This window comes from Tympanuchus pallidicinctus, unplaced genomic scaffold, assembly GCF_026119805.1.
Source record: "Tympanuchus pallidicinctus isolate F22 unplaced genomic scaffold, pur_lepc_1.0 scaffold46, whole genome shotgun sequence".
NCBI lineage: Eukaryota > Metazoa > Chordata > Aves > Galliformes > Phasianidae > Tympanuchus > Tympanuchus pallidicinctus.
The window spans coordinates 701,271-716,333 of NW_026294765.1; the positions used below are offsets into that span (position 1 = coordinate 701,271).

The following is a 15,063-nucleotide window of genomic DNA, read 5'->3' on the forward strand; positions in this document are numbered from 1 at the left end:
AGACATTTCAGTTCCCACGTAGGTGTAGCCTTAATGCTTCGAACCCCAAGCTTTGATTGGGTGGTGCCAGGCATTCAAAAACCATTTCTGAAATCTGGAATGCACGGAGCAGAAGATGGAGATGTTCTGTCAGTGTTGCTTTGATAACTCTGAAAACTTTCTGCGTGAAAATGCAGTTTGGAGGTAGAAGTGTTTCAGGTCCCCATCAGAAGCCCCTACAGGGCAGAGGTGTGTTGCTCTGTCCCAGGAAATGGTCTCCCAAAGGACTGAAAAATGAACAAGAGTTTTCCAGTATCCCGATGTGAGGATTGGCATTCCCTGTCTGGGAGTGTCTATGGGAAAAGGAGTTGCCTCTTTTTTGAGTCTCACTAAACTCTCAGGCACAGATTACTGTATGGAATTAATGAGTTTCCAGCTCAGAAGTGCTCCTGCTGAGTTTTAATGGTGGTTGGCATAAAAGGGTGATTTGAATTTATACGAGTACCTCCCAGTTCTGTTAGCAGTACAACACTCTTGTTAGAAGAGCACTTTTTTCTTTTCCAGTGTCATTCATTAGTGAATGAAATTTATTCTTTTTCCATTACTAATTTCTTATCTAAAGTTGGAATAGCTCGAGCAGTCTGTTCTAATATGGAAATCTTCCAACTCTCCAGCATTTCTTCTTGCACTCTTTGAACCTGATTAATGTCTTCCAAATGAGGGCAGCAGAACTGGAAGGAACGCACTGCTGAAGATGAGGAGGTATCATCAATTGTGTAATATATGGCACCATAATATTTTCATCATCGCATAAAATGTATATTTAAATATCCTAATATCATCCTGCTTTTCTGGCCAGAACACTTTGCTGAGCAGATGCTTCTTAATAAAATCTTTACAACGACACCGTGGCCTTTTAGTTGATTTACAATACATGAAGACCAGGAATAGTTCCTCTTTCTTCTCCTGTCCATTGCATTGCATTGACTTTCAGCTGCCATCCTGTTGCCCAGCGGATCCTTTTTTCTGCCCCAAGTTCCTCCAAATCCTTTCATACTTCATCTGACTCCAACTTCTCCCACCCTACATTATTTTCTGTTAAGCCATAATTTTCTGACATCCATTGTGCAATAAATCTATGCAGCAATCCCAGCTGCAACACATCCCAACAAATTGTTGATTTCCATGCTGAAAGTTTGCATCTGATGGTCACACTTTGCTTCTCATCTCTTTACAAAGCACTCATCCAAAGAGAGAACTTTTCACATTGGAGCTTTTTAGCTGCACCACTCGGATGGTGCTGCATCACCCTACTCTGATTGTGGTGGTCCCAGAATTAAATGGGTGTGCAAGAATGGCTTTGTGCAGACTGAGCCCATTTGCATCTCCATGTGAAGGACTCAGCTTGTCACTGCCATGCTGTTCTTCAGGGATCCTCCAGCAGCTTGCAGTTGGTTTTGCAGGAATGGGACGCTTCTGGAAGCTTCCAAAAGCCACTGAGCAAATAGGTGCCATGCTGCAGCCAGCTGGCTGTAGGGCTGGGGTCTGGCCCTTGATGCTTCCAGCTGGGATTTGCCCAAGGACAACAGCCAGGTAGCAACCAGGCGTCGTGCCACAGCTCTGTTTGATGAGGGCTGAGCTGTCTGTACCTTCAGGGTGAGGCTGGAGGCTGAGTGCCCTCTGTCCACTTGTTCCAAGGGCTTTGTTCTCAGGGTGCACGGCAGCTTCAGAAGGGCTCAGGTGACATAGCTCAGTGTGAGAGAGTTTTGTCTCTAGGAAGCAAGAAACTGATAAGAGCTGGGTTGGTAGCACAGCACCTAACCGCAAAGTAACGGGCATTGACAGAGCATGTGGGTGTGGGCTGGGAGCAGGAATGAGAGCCAGCAGGGCTCGGGGTTTTGTTGTAGGTCAGGTCCTGGGTCTTTGGGATGGGGCAGGAGGAGCAGCAGGGCGTGCATGGACAGCAGAGAGAAAAGTAGGAGCACAACCTGAGCAAATCCCATCCTTGGGTATAAGGATCGCTACCGGAGGGCTGAGCAGCAGACGGCTCCCACTGAGGTGGCAGGAGAGATGTCAGCTCGTCCGGCTGAGTAATTGAGCTGACATGATTAGATCATCTCTTTGATGGCCTAATTGAATTATGAGCATTTCTAAAAGCTTTGCTCAGTGCTGCTGATGAATTTTAGCTTTGCACCGAGCCAAGCAGATGAGGATGCTGATACAGGTAGTGTTGCACCCTTTCTCTGTGCTTTCTGCAATGCATCAAATCACAGCATCACCTCAGCAAGGAGTTTTGACACTGGTTGGCACAGGTCTTTCTCCATTTCCCCTTCCTGGGAACTTGCTCAGCACCCCATCCTTGGGGGTTTCTGAGCAGTTGGTGGCTGGTACAGGTGCTATCCATCAGGTCATTTCCTGAGGAGTCTAGAAACTAGTGGGGAAGCTCCCTAGGCTTTCTGGACCTGGGCTATTTTCTGCCATAGAATCATAGAACTGTAGACTCACAGAATGGTTAGGTTGGAAGAAAACTCAAAAATCATCTATTTTCAACCCCTCTGCCACAGGCAAGACTGCCAATCACTAAATCAGGCACTAGATCAGTTTGCCAGGGTCCCATTCAGCCTGAGTTCTCCCAGTCTGTGCACATATCTGGGATTGCCCCAACACAAGTGCAACACCTTGTCCCTGGCCTTGTTGAACCTCATTATGTTCATCCACCTTTTGAACCTGTCCAAGTCCTTCTGGATGTCTTCCCTTCCTTCTTTTTATCCACTGCACCATTCCTCTTAGAGTCATCCACAAACTTGCTATCATCCCAAGGGATTTGCTCCTAATCCCACATGAATTGGCAGCTAACATCAGCCCTACAAAGTGCCCTACAGGTGCCCAACATCGGGTGCATTTTCACCCTTTCCTGACCTTTTCCTAATCTCAAATATGGCTCGCAGGAAGGGTGAGAGCAATGTTGGCTAGAGAAAAGTGTGCAAGAAATGAGCTTGTTGCGTCAGGGAGCACAGCAGAAGGATGGGCTGCCAGTTATGGAACCAAGAGCGTCGCAGTGATTGCAGCCAAGAGGAAGTTTGTTCACCTTGGTGTCTCACAGAATGGAAGGCCTGGGAAATCCTGCAGTAACCTGTGTTTGTGCTGGGATGAGCTTCGGGTCTTCACCTGGTTTCAGATGTGGATTTACTCACAGTTCAGAGGTTTCTTCCCCATCTCATCCACTGCCCATCCATCCCCACAAGCACCCAGCTCTCTGCAGAGATGCTACAAGCTTTTAAAATGCCCCCAGCTCCTTCTTACGCCAACACAGTAATCAAGGCAGGGCGCATTTCCCAACACGTCCCTACAACGCAGTGCCAAGAAGTTTTCTTTCTAGGAACAAAGTTGGTATGTGGAACACTTAATTTAAGCAAAAATATCCAGATGGATTTTGACAACGCCCTTGATAGCTCTTGCAGTTTGTCATGGTTGTAATCTCAAGACAAGAATTTGATACAAGATCAGCGTGGAGCTTAACAGCATAACAAATGACAAAACTCATCATCAGAAAATGACACCTCGGGGTAGATGCGGTCGTTTTCTTTCAGAAAGGAAAAGCATGGGTAGGAAAGAGGAACCTTATCAGAAGCAATCGCAAAATTCAGATTAAATTTCTGTGGTTTCACGCCAGTAAAGACATGACACGTCGTTCCCAGGCACTCCATGGTGGTTAACAACTTGATGGGGTAAGAAGCCAGCGTGATTCTTGAGACCTGAGGATCAACACCCTGAACAAATACGAGCATATAAATTTATGCTCTCTGAAAACATCTTGTTCCTTGTTCTACAATCACTTGATTCATGCGTGCAGAGGATGCGGTTTCTTTACAAGGCAGATCAGGGTTTTGCAGATTGACTGGCACTGATTGAAGGGCATGGTGTACCCAGTGGGATGCTCTTGGAGCAGGCTGGGCTTGGGGAAACACAACAGAGCTCCCTGCCCAAAGCAGGATGTGGTGCAGTGCAGTAGAGTTTGCTCTGGGTTTCCTCTTCTGGAAGTCCTTTGGCTGAACTCAGGTCTCACCATGCTCTGTGTTCCACGCACATGGACCCATCCCACTGATGGTAGGAGCTCTCCAAACTCCTCTTACCCAAAAGTGAGGGTCAGTCGCTGCCTGAGCTGTATTTTCCCATCCCTTGGGATCCTTCCAGCCTGGTTTTATTCACAATTTAACCAATACAGATTTTCCCACCCCATGTCTCTGCGTTCATTCTCCCGACCCCCGTTCCCATATTCTTCCTTTAGCACCCACTTGCACAGCTCCCTGCTCTCCATCTCTCTGCACATTCCCCTTCCCCTGAGCTCTGCCTTCTGCCTACATTTCCCTTAGGACCCATCCTCCTACGCACGTCCTCTTCAAAACAAGCCTTCAGGCCACATGCCCCACTTGGGAACTGCCACCACGTGGGACACCTTTCCTCTCTCAAAGACTTTTGTCCTTGGGAAAAAAATAAAAATAAAGGCTGAGTGGAGGTGTTGCCACCCAGGGAATGCAGCAGCTCTGTTTCATTTGCTGCCTTGCATTCTGCCTGGCCTTCCCCTGTGCTCTGGGCTCTCTGTTAGGGATGCAGCATGACAAAGGTGACAATGCAGGCAGCTTGCAGGCATACTGTTGCCTCTGTCAGCATTTATTGGTAGAGGTCACCTCTGCTCCAGGCTCTGGAAGTCATCCTGGAGAGCCCTGCAGTAAGGCTCACAGCTGCTGGACCTGAGCTTGGGAATCACCTTGCAGGACCCGTGCATTCCATAGAATCATGGAATCACAGAATGGTTTGAATTGGAAAGGACTCTTAAAGGCCATGTGGTCCCACTCTGATTGAACATGGGATACCCACAGCTCCATCGGGTGCTCAGAGCCCCATCCCCTGACCTTGGCTGTCTGCAGGGATGGGGCAGCTACCACCTTTCTGGGCAACCTGTGCCAGAGCTTCACTGCCCTTATTGTAAAGAACATTTTTCTTATATCCAATCTCAGCCTCCCCACTTGCAGGTTGAAACCATTTCCCCCCATCCCATGGCTTAGGAAGGAAACCCCCAAAGTGGATTTCACGCTATGGTACTGCAACAGCTCCAACTCCTGCAGCCATCACTGCTGCCCATTACAAGAAGCAGGAGGTGGGGCAGGAGTTCAGGATGCAGAGCAAAGTTTGGGTGCAGGGGAGGACCCTGCAGTAGTCGTTGGATGCTCCCTGCAGTGTGCACCACACAGGAGGTGTCTGTGCCACGTTATCAGTTCTGAATCTCCCTATGCAAGGGGAATAGTAATGAGACTCTTGTAAATGCTAAAAAAGAAATGTCTTAACACTAATTAAACCTGCTTATCCTTCACATTTAGAGCTGTTAGCACCTCAGCAAAAGGTATCACAGGAAGAGTATGTTTACTTGTCCCTGAATGTAAGGACCTCTCCTTTCCATATTACATGACAGATGAGCAGATGGCACATGAAGATGGAAAGAAGGCTGAATGTTGCCCTGTGTGTGATCTCAGAAGTGAAGCAGCTCAGCTGAACACATCATTAATATTTAAGGAACAGCAGGACTGCATCAGGAGCAATGCTGCCAGCGGCATGAAGGTGAGGACGGCCCGTCCCAGCAGCAGGACAGTCCTCCAGGCTGGGAGAACCCATCCTAACAAACAGTGCTCTGCTAAGCAGGAGTGAGCTGAGCACCAGCAACCTTGTGCCACCTGTGGCCATAATGTGTCACAAAGCCCTGCCTGCTTTTGCACTGTGGTGGGACATCATCACCACCACTGCAGGGAGTTGGACCAGATGGTCTTTAGAGGTCCCTTCCAACTCTAACAATTCTATGATTAATTAGAAATCAATCTGATGCAGACAGCGGATGAGGGAAAGGCTGCTGGTGTGGTCTACCCAGACTTCAGCAAAGCCTTTGGCACTGTCTCCCACAGCATTCTCCCAGAGGAGCTGCAGTCCATGACTGGGACAGGTACATGCTTTTCTGGGTACAAACCTGGCTGAGGGCTGGGCCCAGAGAGTGGTGATGAATGGAGGTGCATCCCATTGGCATCCAGTCACTAGTGGTGCACCCTGGGGTCAGTAATAGGGTTACAACCAGACAGGCTGCATCAATGGGCTGAAGCCAATGGGCTGAGCCCATGGGGTCACCATCCCTGGAGGTGTCTAAGGAAAGAGCGATGTGGTACTAAGGGACATGGTTAGTGGGTGATAGTGGTTGCAGGTGGACGGTGGGACATGCTAATCTTAGAGCTCTTTTGTAACCTTAATCATTCTGTAATTCATCCCAACCCAGGGAGATGTGGGGTTTCTTGATGGAGACAGCAGCGATGAGGTCAGCAGCACTTCTTGAGCATCAGGACCAGTCCTGGCACCGAGGGCTGAGAGGATGAGTCCCTTCCCTCTGGATCACCTCACGATCCTCAGTGCTTCCCTGCAAACGTGCTGATATCTGCCAGGGAGGCTGGGGATGCATGGCTGCTCCAAGGCAGCACCCGTAGGAGAGGTGTTAGGAGGCTGTTTCTTAAAAAAGCCCCACTGAGCCTCAGCTAAATGCAGGGCTGAGGGGCTGAGCTGGGTGCTTAAACACTTTGTGTTCATAGGGCCACCAATCTGTCCCTCAGATTTGCTGGCAGTGTGTCTGATGGCAGCTTGGAAAGCAGCAGTTCCACCTGACTGCCCAGCACACCAAACCATCAGCATCCACAGGCTCCTGGGAACCATTACCTCTGGATTTGTTCCCTAAATATTAATCTTACTGCTCCCTATTGGGCAAGCTGCCTAAAACAACAGCGATAAAACCCCCAGCGGAATCTCACAACTAGCACAGGACTGGATTCCTCAACTGACTGACGATGGATGTGATATTTGAGGGCCAGATCCTGCATTCTCTGGCTTTTATCCAGTGGATAAATAAGCTGGTGTTTCATCTCCGGCCACTGAATCGCCCCCATTAAAATCAATAGACTAATCTCGTTAATTGGGAAGATACAGTGCCTACCTCTGCGTTCTCATTGCTGCCCTATGACAAAAAGCTTGGTTGAACCATTTTAAAAAATAATATGTCAGCCCCAAAAGGATAAGCAAAATGGACTGAAATCATCTTTTCTCCCCCGTATCTGACTTGTTGGCAGGAGGATGAGGCTGCAGTGAGCAGGAGCTGTGCTGGCAGCATGCAGCCCTCGGGTGCTGCCTCCAGCACTGCGCTCCAGCTTTGGGGACAGCATCTCTGGAAGGGTTAGAGCAGTGGACAGAGCTGTGAGGTGATGGGATGAGGGAAGGAGATCATCTGGACAGCTCTGTCCTTAAAAGAATTTGCTTCTATTGCAGACGCAGCGGCTCAAAACAAGCTAAGCTTTGGAGGGAGCAAAAAGACACTGGTTTGTTGTGGGACTTTTATTTTTTGCAAAGAATGGAAAAGCAGGGAATGGATGTGACGCAGTGATATTGTGGGGTGGCTGCAAATAGCTATGTAAACACCAGCAGGGTCACACTGCTGCAGGAATACAGTGCTCCTAAGGCTGTGCTGCCTGCAACTGCCCTTCCAGGAGAGCACAGAGGATTTTGTGGAGCTACAGCATACCTTCTGCTCAGCCCAGGTCACCTCTGTGCACCCACATCATAGGATTCCATGGGTTCAGGCTCCTCTTCCAGCAGTCGTGCCCTCAAAGCTCCCCTGAGAGGCTGCAAACAAAAGCACAGTGAGGATTCATCTTTCCAAAGCAAACTTGCACTTTGTTGTCCAGAAAAGAAGTTGGCCCTCACAATACACCCAGTCCTCAGGGCCATTGGAGAAAAACAGGACGCTTCCTGCTTTGATTTTTCTTTTCCTTCTTGAGTTTGGATTTGTTTTAAAACAATCAGATTGAAGCAGATACAAAGGTGAACCATGGAAGCTTTTAAAAATGGCACGATTGCGCTTGTGCTTGTGATGGGGAAAGCAATACTGCTCCTCTAGTGATTGCACATGCAGTCACCCATGTGAGGGAGAAGTTGTTGCAGAAGATGAAGAATCCAGCTAACTACACTTTTCCTGCATTTTTGCAGTGGATGACATGGAGCTGGTGCTTTGTTCCTAACCATCTGGGGCTTACCAGGGGTCAGACAGCCTCATGTTTTGGGGGGAGGTTTGGGGGCATGGGATAGTGATCCCACAGATGCTCAGGCTCTCTGCATACAGCATCCAGTGCACAGGGACTGAAGCAGCTCTGCTGCTGGCACTTGAGCTGAATATGGAGCATGGAAGGGTTTCCATGCTGTAACACCTTCCATGCAACCCTGAGACTGGGGAAAGTGCTTCCTGCCAATGCTATTTCTCCTAAGGGTAAGAACAGGAGTAGCTCTGGGTTGTGAACCTGAACCATGGGAAGAGGTGCCAGGAGGAGGTGACCCCACCAGGGGGACCAAGCAGCTCTCTGCTCTGCCATTGCTGGCAGCCTATAGGTGAGAACTGGTCTAGTTTCCAGCTTCCAAAGCTTCTTCCATTTACATGGATAATTAGAGAAAAATGAGACAACAACACAGCTCCTCAGCTTTGCCCTGTGCTGATAGCAGATCTCTCCCTGCACATGCTTTCTGCGTGTTGACTCTAATTGAGCTGGCAGCCTCAGCTGGGCCGGATCCAGCCCATGGCACTGAGAGCAGCACCGGGGCAGAAGCGAGCCCTGGGCAGGGGCGATGCCAGTGAGGAAGCAGCATCCCCTGTGCCTTAGAGCCCCAGCCTCCAGCTTCCAAGCAAGGAGCCATATCATAGCCAGACTATGACCCTTCCCGCAGCAATTAGCGGAGAGAGGAGGACGTGGCTAATGAGCACATGAGAGCTTATCTCTCCCGGCAGGCACGGACAGTGACTGTAACAGTCTCTTGGCACACACTGAGGCTCGGTATTGATTTTGGGAAGGCCAGGTGTGTGCACTCGCATAAAAATCAGAGGGGGAAATGCTCGGTGCTCCCGCTGCCCATTGAGGTCTCTGGGGTTGATCCCTCCCATTGCCTAGCACAGCAATATCGCAGGGTGGCATTTGCTGCAGCTGAGGTAGCTGACATCCCCCTGGGCTCCTGGTGGGCTCGGCCGGTTGCTTTTCTCCTTCCACCCACCAATGTGGGCTGGAACATGGAATTGAAAGCAGTTGACGTGAGCTTTTCTGCTGCTGTACCTGCAGGAGACCAGGACACAGCTCTGAGTCAGATAAAAACAACATTTAGCAAACGAACAGGGCCCAGGCAGAATAATGAGCCACTGTGATGACTGTTTCTCTCAACACCTCCCACTGCAATGTCCCCATTGCCCGGCGTGGGGTGTGTGGGATGGGAGCATCCTCAGTGCTGCCGTGCTCCCCAGCAATTCCCACTGCAGCTATTTCAGACAAGCCCTGGCTGCGTGGTTCTGCCCAGTCTTGCACCGCAGCAGGCTGTGAGAGCACAGCATAATGGTTCTTCCCTTGGGAAATCCTGCCAAGGGCATTGGAGTGCTTTGTGAACGAGGATAGATGAGGCGCCGCGATCCCCCTATGAGGCAGAGCAGATTACTTCCCGATTTGTAGACAAGGCAAAAGGCACAGAAATGTCCCCAGAAGCTCAGGAAGGTCACAGAGCAGGGAATGGCACCCAGGAGTGCTGGCTCCTGATCTCCAAGTTTAAATGCTAAATCCATCAGTTTCAATGAGCTGCCACCAAGGACCAGTTCCAGTGCGTTCTTTGGAAGATGATGGGGCACCAAGAGAAGAAGGAGAAACGTTTGCATCTCAGTTCCCATTTGTCTGTCAGCTCAGAGCACACACACATTCAGACATCAGAGCTCAGTGAGCTGATAACCGCTCATTTATTAATCTCTGGTAACTCCATCTACCCTCTGAGCTCTGAGCACAGAGCAGAGGTGATGCCCTCAGGACATGGAGATCAGTTCAGATTTCCCTGATTCATCCCATGGTGCCAGAGCACCTTATGATAAATGTTCAGTGGATTTCCTATGGCATAACTGAACCCAGCTCCCTCCCTACAGCCCTGTGAGCTTAGCAGAAGGCACATGCACACCTGGTTGCCTGAGATTTGCACTCTGAAAAGCTCCGCAGCTGCTTTGTGCACCGCTGACACCCCCTGGTACCAGCATGCTCAGTGGGAGAAGAGCAGGACTGTGGACTCCTTGTTTTTGTCCACAAGACAGAAGGTGGGAATCAAACTGAGATGATTTCTCATGGAAGTCTCACTGTAGGGAATGTGCTGAACCACCCAGTCCCACCCCAAAGGGCCCTGCAGGAAATGAAGAGCACTGGAGGGACAACAGCCACAGCCGGGCTGCTGACCCAGGGCACTGTGCTCCATTAATCCCACAGCATCATTAACCATGAATGCTTTAATTCTGGCCTTGCAGGCCTTCTGTTTCTCAATAAAAGCCAAAAGCAATTTATGAGCACGCAGGCAGCAGTGAAGCTGGCTTGGTGGGGCTGGTTGGTGACTGTGCCCTGGGGAGTTGTGGCACAGGAAAGCAGTGGTCCCACCTGGGTAGGAACAGCACACACACGTGTCCCATACACTGGTTTGTGTCACAGGCAGCAGGCAGCCTCCTGCATCAACTCCCTTGGAGTCACAGAATCATAGAATTGTTCAGGTTGGAAAAGACCTCAGAGGTCACCAAGCCCAGCCCCAACCCACCCCTCCATGCCCTGTGACCACATCCCTCACAACCACATCCAGGAGGTTCTCAATCACCTCCAGGGCTGGTGACCCCACTGTCCCTCTGGGCAGTCTGTTCCTGCACTGTCTGGGAGATGCAGAACCTGCAGGGATGCTCTGGGAGTGTTGGGGGAGCACTGGGGTGTTGGGAGATAACCCAACCCAGAACTTTGGCTGTACAACCCCTGCTGGGAGATGTGCACCCCAAGTGGAGAGAAAACAAACCCCTGATCGATTGACAGTCATCATCCTCCATTGAGCAAGATACCAAGATCCATGCTCACACCAAGGAAACCCCATGGGAGGGTGTGGGGCTGCCTGGCTGAGGAGAGGGGTGGGCAGCTCATCAGGGCAATGGGGAGCAGCTGGACCAGCAAGTACAAATGTCTGGGTGCTGAGGGGTGGGCTAGGCTAGGTTGGTGTAGTTCAGGCTGTGGGGCTGTATGGAGCAGTCAGCTAAGCCTTGCACTAAACTAGATTGGGCAGAGCTCCTCCAGGTACTGCGGAGTGGATTTTGGTAGGCGGTGTTGAATGTGACATGAGGGATATCTGACTTTTTCTCTCTACCTAGGGGCAAATGGTGACCAGCAGCAAGCCTGGCTCTTTCTCCAGCAGGTTCCTGCACCAGGTGCTTCAGCTGGGCTTGGTCAGGTCCCTGGTAGGTGCTGCTCCTGCTGCTGGGGTGGTTTGGGGGTGAGGGATAGGTGGTAGGGCCTTGATGCTTTGGTTTCTCTGTCATATCCTTTCTGCTTTTTTGGTCTCTTTCCCCTGCTCTGTGCCCCATGTATGCTCATCTTCTTCCCTTCCTGCCCTAGCTTCATTTCTGCTTGATTTGTTCTTGCTCTCCTTCTGCTAATGCACTGCAGCACTGACATTTCTCTGCACTGGAAGAAATGGGAGATCTCTGGATGAAGTGTAACCCTGCTGGTGCCTGTTGACCTGGCTGAAGTCCCAATCATAGCATTGCACTGGGAAGCAGTAGGGTTTAATGGTTTCATTGGGGTCTCATGTTGCAAATATAATTCTTGTGTTTACAGCTGAAGATACTTCAGAAAGTATCAGTTTGGGTTGGATTTGTGGTCCCCATGGAGGCCATCATCAGCAGGATCTGCCCTGTGCAGTCTCCCCATAGACCCACACGGTTTGCCAAGAAGCGCCGTGGGCGCCTGACTCGTCTCCTCCTTGCCTTCATCCCCACCAGGATCCAGGCAGTCCTGGGCCACCTGCACACAGACTGGGGCCAGAAGAGCAACGTGTCCAAGGGTGAGAGCTGGGACCTCCTGGAGTACGCAGAGGGTTTGCAGCCTGGAAACATTGGGTTTGGAGCTCCTTTGCTGGGTGGGAAAGTGGGAAGCGCACAAGTATTTGTTCTGTGTGTTGTGACTGCACCTCCTGTGGATTCCTGCAGAGATCCGAGAAGCTCTGATCAACCCATCCAGCAAAGCAAACAAGAGGAAACGGGATGACGTGGCTCTGGAGGAGCAGGAGTCCTGGGTGGTGGTGCTGGAGAAAGACCTGCCAGAAGATGACCCAGACGACCTCTCATATGAGGTATCGTTTCTCAGAGGCTGAGCAAATTAGAGATGCTTGTGAGTGGTCTCTGTGTCTCCCTGGTGGACTGGGATTGTCACTGTGCATAGAGCTGTAAGGTGGTTTCCTTTGAGATATACTTTTTAGGGGGCTGCAGGCTGTCCAAGGAGTACTTGAGCATCGTCTTCAATGTTTGGTGCCCCCCTTTGGGTGGTGTCCCAGCAAAGCAGCACCTTGGCTGCTTGTGGCAGCTCCCAGCCCTGTGGGGAGGGGGCAATGCATCCCTCAGGGGCACCTTTTCTCTCCCCAGCCCTCAGAGGTGAATACAGACACTGAGGAGTACGAGTCCCAGAACAGTACAGAGACAGACCTGGAGTTTGAAGAGCATGAGGGAGCCATTATGTTGAAGGAGTCATTGGATCTCCAGGTAAGTGGGCAACAGATTCAGTCCTGGGGGGGTTTAGCAATACTCGGATGGAAGGATACTTCAGTCCTTCCTCCTTTAGCTGCAGAAAGAGGCTTCTGGGATGTGTTTATGGAATCACTCACTGGTGTTCTGTGCTGCCCTTCCGTGGAGCTGCAGTCTGACCTTTTCCCCTTATCTGCAGTTGAATGATGTCCAACCCAATGGGGATAACCCTGAGCCCTTGGCCACAAGCTCAGAGCAGGGGCAGGAGGACCCAGCTGCATCCAGCAGTGCAGAAGATGCTTCAAATGATGACAGTGGTGACAGTAACACTCAGACGCCCCAAGATGTGAGCAGCAGGGATAGCAGTGAGCAAGAGGCTGACGTGGAACATGAGAGCAGCAGTTCCTCACAGTGTGGGGTAAGAATTCTCATCTGTGCATGTTTCAACTGCCCTCCCTTATTGGGAAAGATGTCCCAAGCTATCAGTGCTCGGGGGTGATTCAATCAGTGATTCAAGTTGGGAAGATGTCCCCAGGCTCTGAGCTTTTGGGGCAGCTCTCTCTGCAGCTCCACTGTGCCAGCAAAGCAAGGGTTGTTAGGGCTGTGACCACCCTTTGGGTGAGGAGATGTCATGTCTGGAACTGAGGTTGCTGGGTGTGCATGGGCACCTTCCTCCCCTGGTTGCCAGGACTACCAAATACCACCTGAGCATCTTATGATGGTTCTCAGGTCAACTCTCTCTGAGCCAAAGCCAGTAGCACATAATGAATCCCTCATGACTTCCTGTAGAATAGAAAGGCTCTGTGGGAGAGTCTTTATCACTTTAGCAGCATTCCTGTGCTGCTCCATATCCACCTGTCCCTGCAGCACTGGCTGATACCATCCCAGTTCCCAAGGATCTGGTGCCCAGCTCACAGGAGGATGAGAAATTGTGGAGTCCATCAGCTCAGTGTGAATGCTTGCAGCTGTGCTCAAAGTTAATTTTCCTTCCTAGGGTCAGCAGAAGCCCTGATCCATGGCCCTGAACACTACTATGGCTGTGACACGCCTGCTTCTCTCTACCTATACTTTAGTGTAAGCTGCCCATTTAATGATTTTTTTTTTTCTTTCTTGAACTTCATAATAAAGTTACCCTATTTTTTCACATGATTTGGGATGCAGTTGGCTGTTGGTAGCAGGACCTGGCATAGCCACAGTTATGGGACTGGCAGTGGGACCATCTCCTCTGATCCCTGCCATGGTGGGTGGGGGGTCTCTGTCACTCCTGGAAGTGATGGATTTGGAATACTGTGGTGTGTGATGGGAAGAGGGAGCAGAGCAGTGCTGCTGTGAAGCAGTACCAAGTGTGGTCATACCAACTCATCTCAGATATTCCTAGGCTGTCCCCAGAGGTGCAGGATGGGTGTTCGGCATACAACATCCCCAGAAACACAGTTTGCCTTTGAGATACTCCAATAATTTCATGTGGAGTCTGTGCTGCTTGCTGAGCCCTGGAGGATCTTCAATCGTGTGTGGGATCCTCTCCCTCCAAATGAACCCTACAGATGACTTTGGTTCAGTACGAATGGTGAGTCAGGGTTTGGAGGTGCAGACGGGTTCTGAGGTCCACAGACAGCCACTGCCTTGCAGTGACACAAATCTGACCACACATCTGCTATCTGGAACAAGTGACAGCAGCTGAAGCTGCAAGGAACAATGCTCCAAATGTGAGTATACAAATAGGTACAGCCTTGGGTGTCTGGCTCTTGCTGGGGGGTTATGGCACAGCTGCCCCCAGCCCTGTTTGCGTGTGTATTTGTGGAGGATGCTCCAACTGATTTAAAATAACCCTGGCATGCTGCAGCACCCAGGCTGATGCTGCTCCAGTGGGGAACAGCTGGGGCAGGACAGAGTGGCTTTCCTCCCCAGCTGGATTGGTTATTTGTGCAACCAGAGTAGTTCTATGTGGTGAAGCTCAGGTATGGGACTTCTCACCCTCCTCATGGCAGTGTCTCTTTAAATGCAGGTATGCCTCTCACCTTCCATTAGCTGCAGCCACAGCAGCGGTGCTTTCATTATTGCTGAATAACAGCAAGATTTTTTCCTTAAGGTTGATAATGATGCTGATACTGCAACTCATGGATGTGATGTTGGGCTCTGCATTAAGTCAATTGCCCCTTGTTTGTGCTCCCTGAAGCTAATTTCTCAAATCAGAGGTTAATAAAGCATTGCTCGGTGGCACACAGCTAGGTAAGGGCTTTTTTTTTTTTTTTTTTCTTTCTGAAATCTGTTGGATTTTCCTGCTTGCTCCTGAGCTTTGGGATGTGGAGATAAAGGGGAGGCTTTACTTGTTGTCTGGGTGCCAGGCTGCAGAGCCATTATGCCTCAAAATACAGCAGGAAAGGAGCAGTGCTGAACCCAGCTCTGAGCTCACCTGCAGCTCTGCTCACACCTGTCTGCAGTGAGGAGCATTC

The 15,063-nt window shown here is 50.3% G+C and overlaps 1 protein-coding gene across 1 annotated transcript; it reads left to right on the plus strand.

Annotated features, from left to right (window-relative positions):
- The first annotated feature begins 11,079 nt into the window (after positions 1-11,079).
- Positions 11,080-13,759, plus strand: LOC128090407 (uncharacterized). The gene is made up of 7 exons (XM_052702712.1): positions 11,080-11,168; positions 11,243-11,329; positions 11,709-11,934; positions 12,080-12,222; positions 12,512-12,628; positions 12,810-13,028; positions 13,605-13,759. The coding sequence occupies exons 1-7, from the start codon at positions 11,115-11,117 to the stop codon at positions 13,620-13,622; spliced, it is 864 nt and encodes a 287-aa protein (XP_052558672.1). The 5' UTR covers positions 11,080-11,114; the 3' UTR covers positions 13,623-13,759.
- Positions 13,760-15,063: the final 1,304 nt, after the last annotated feature.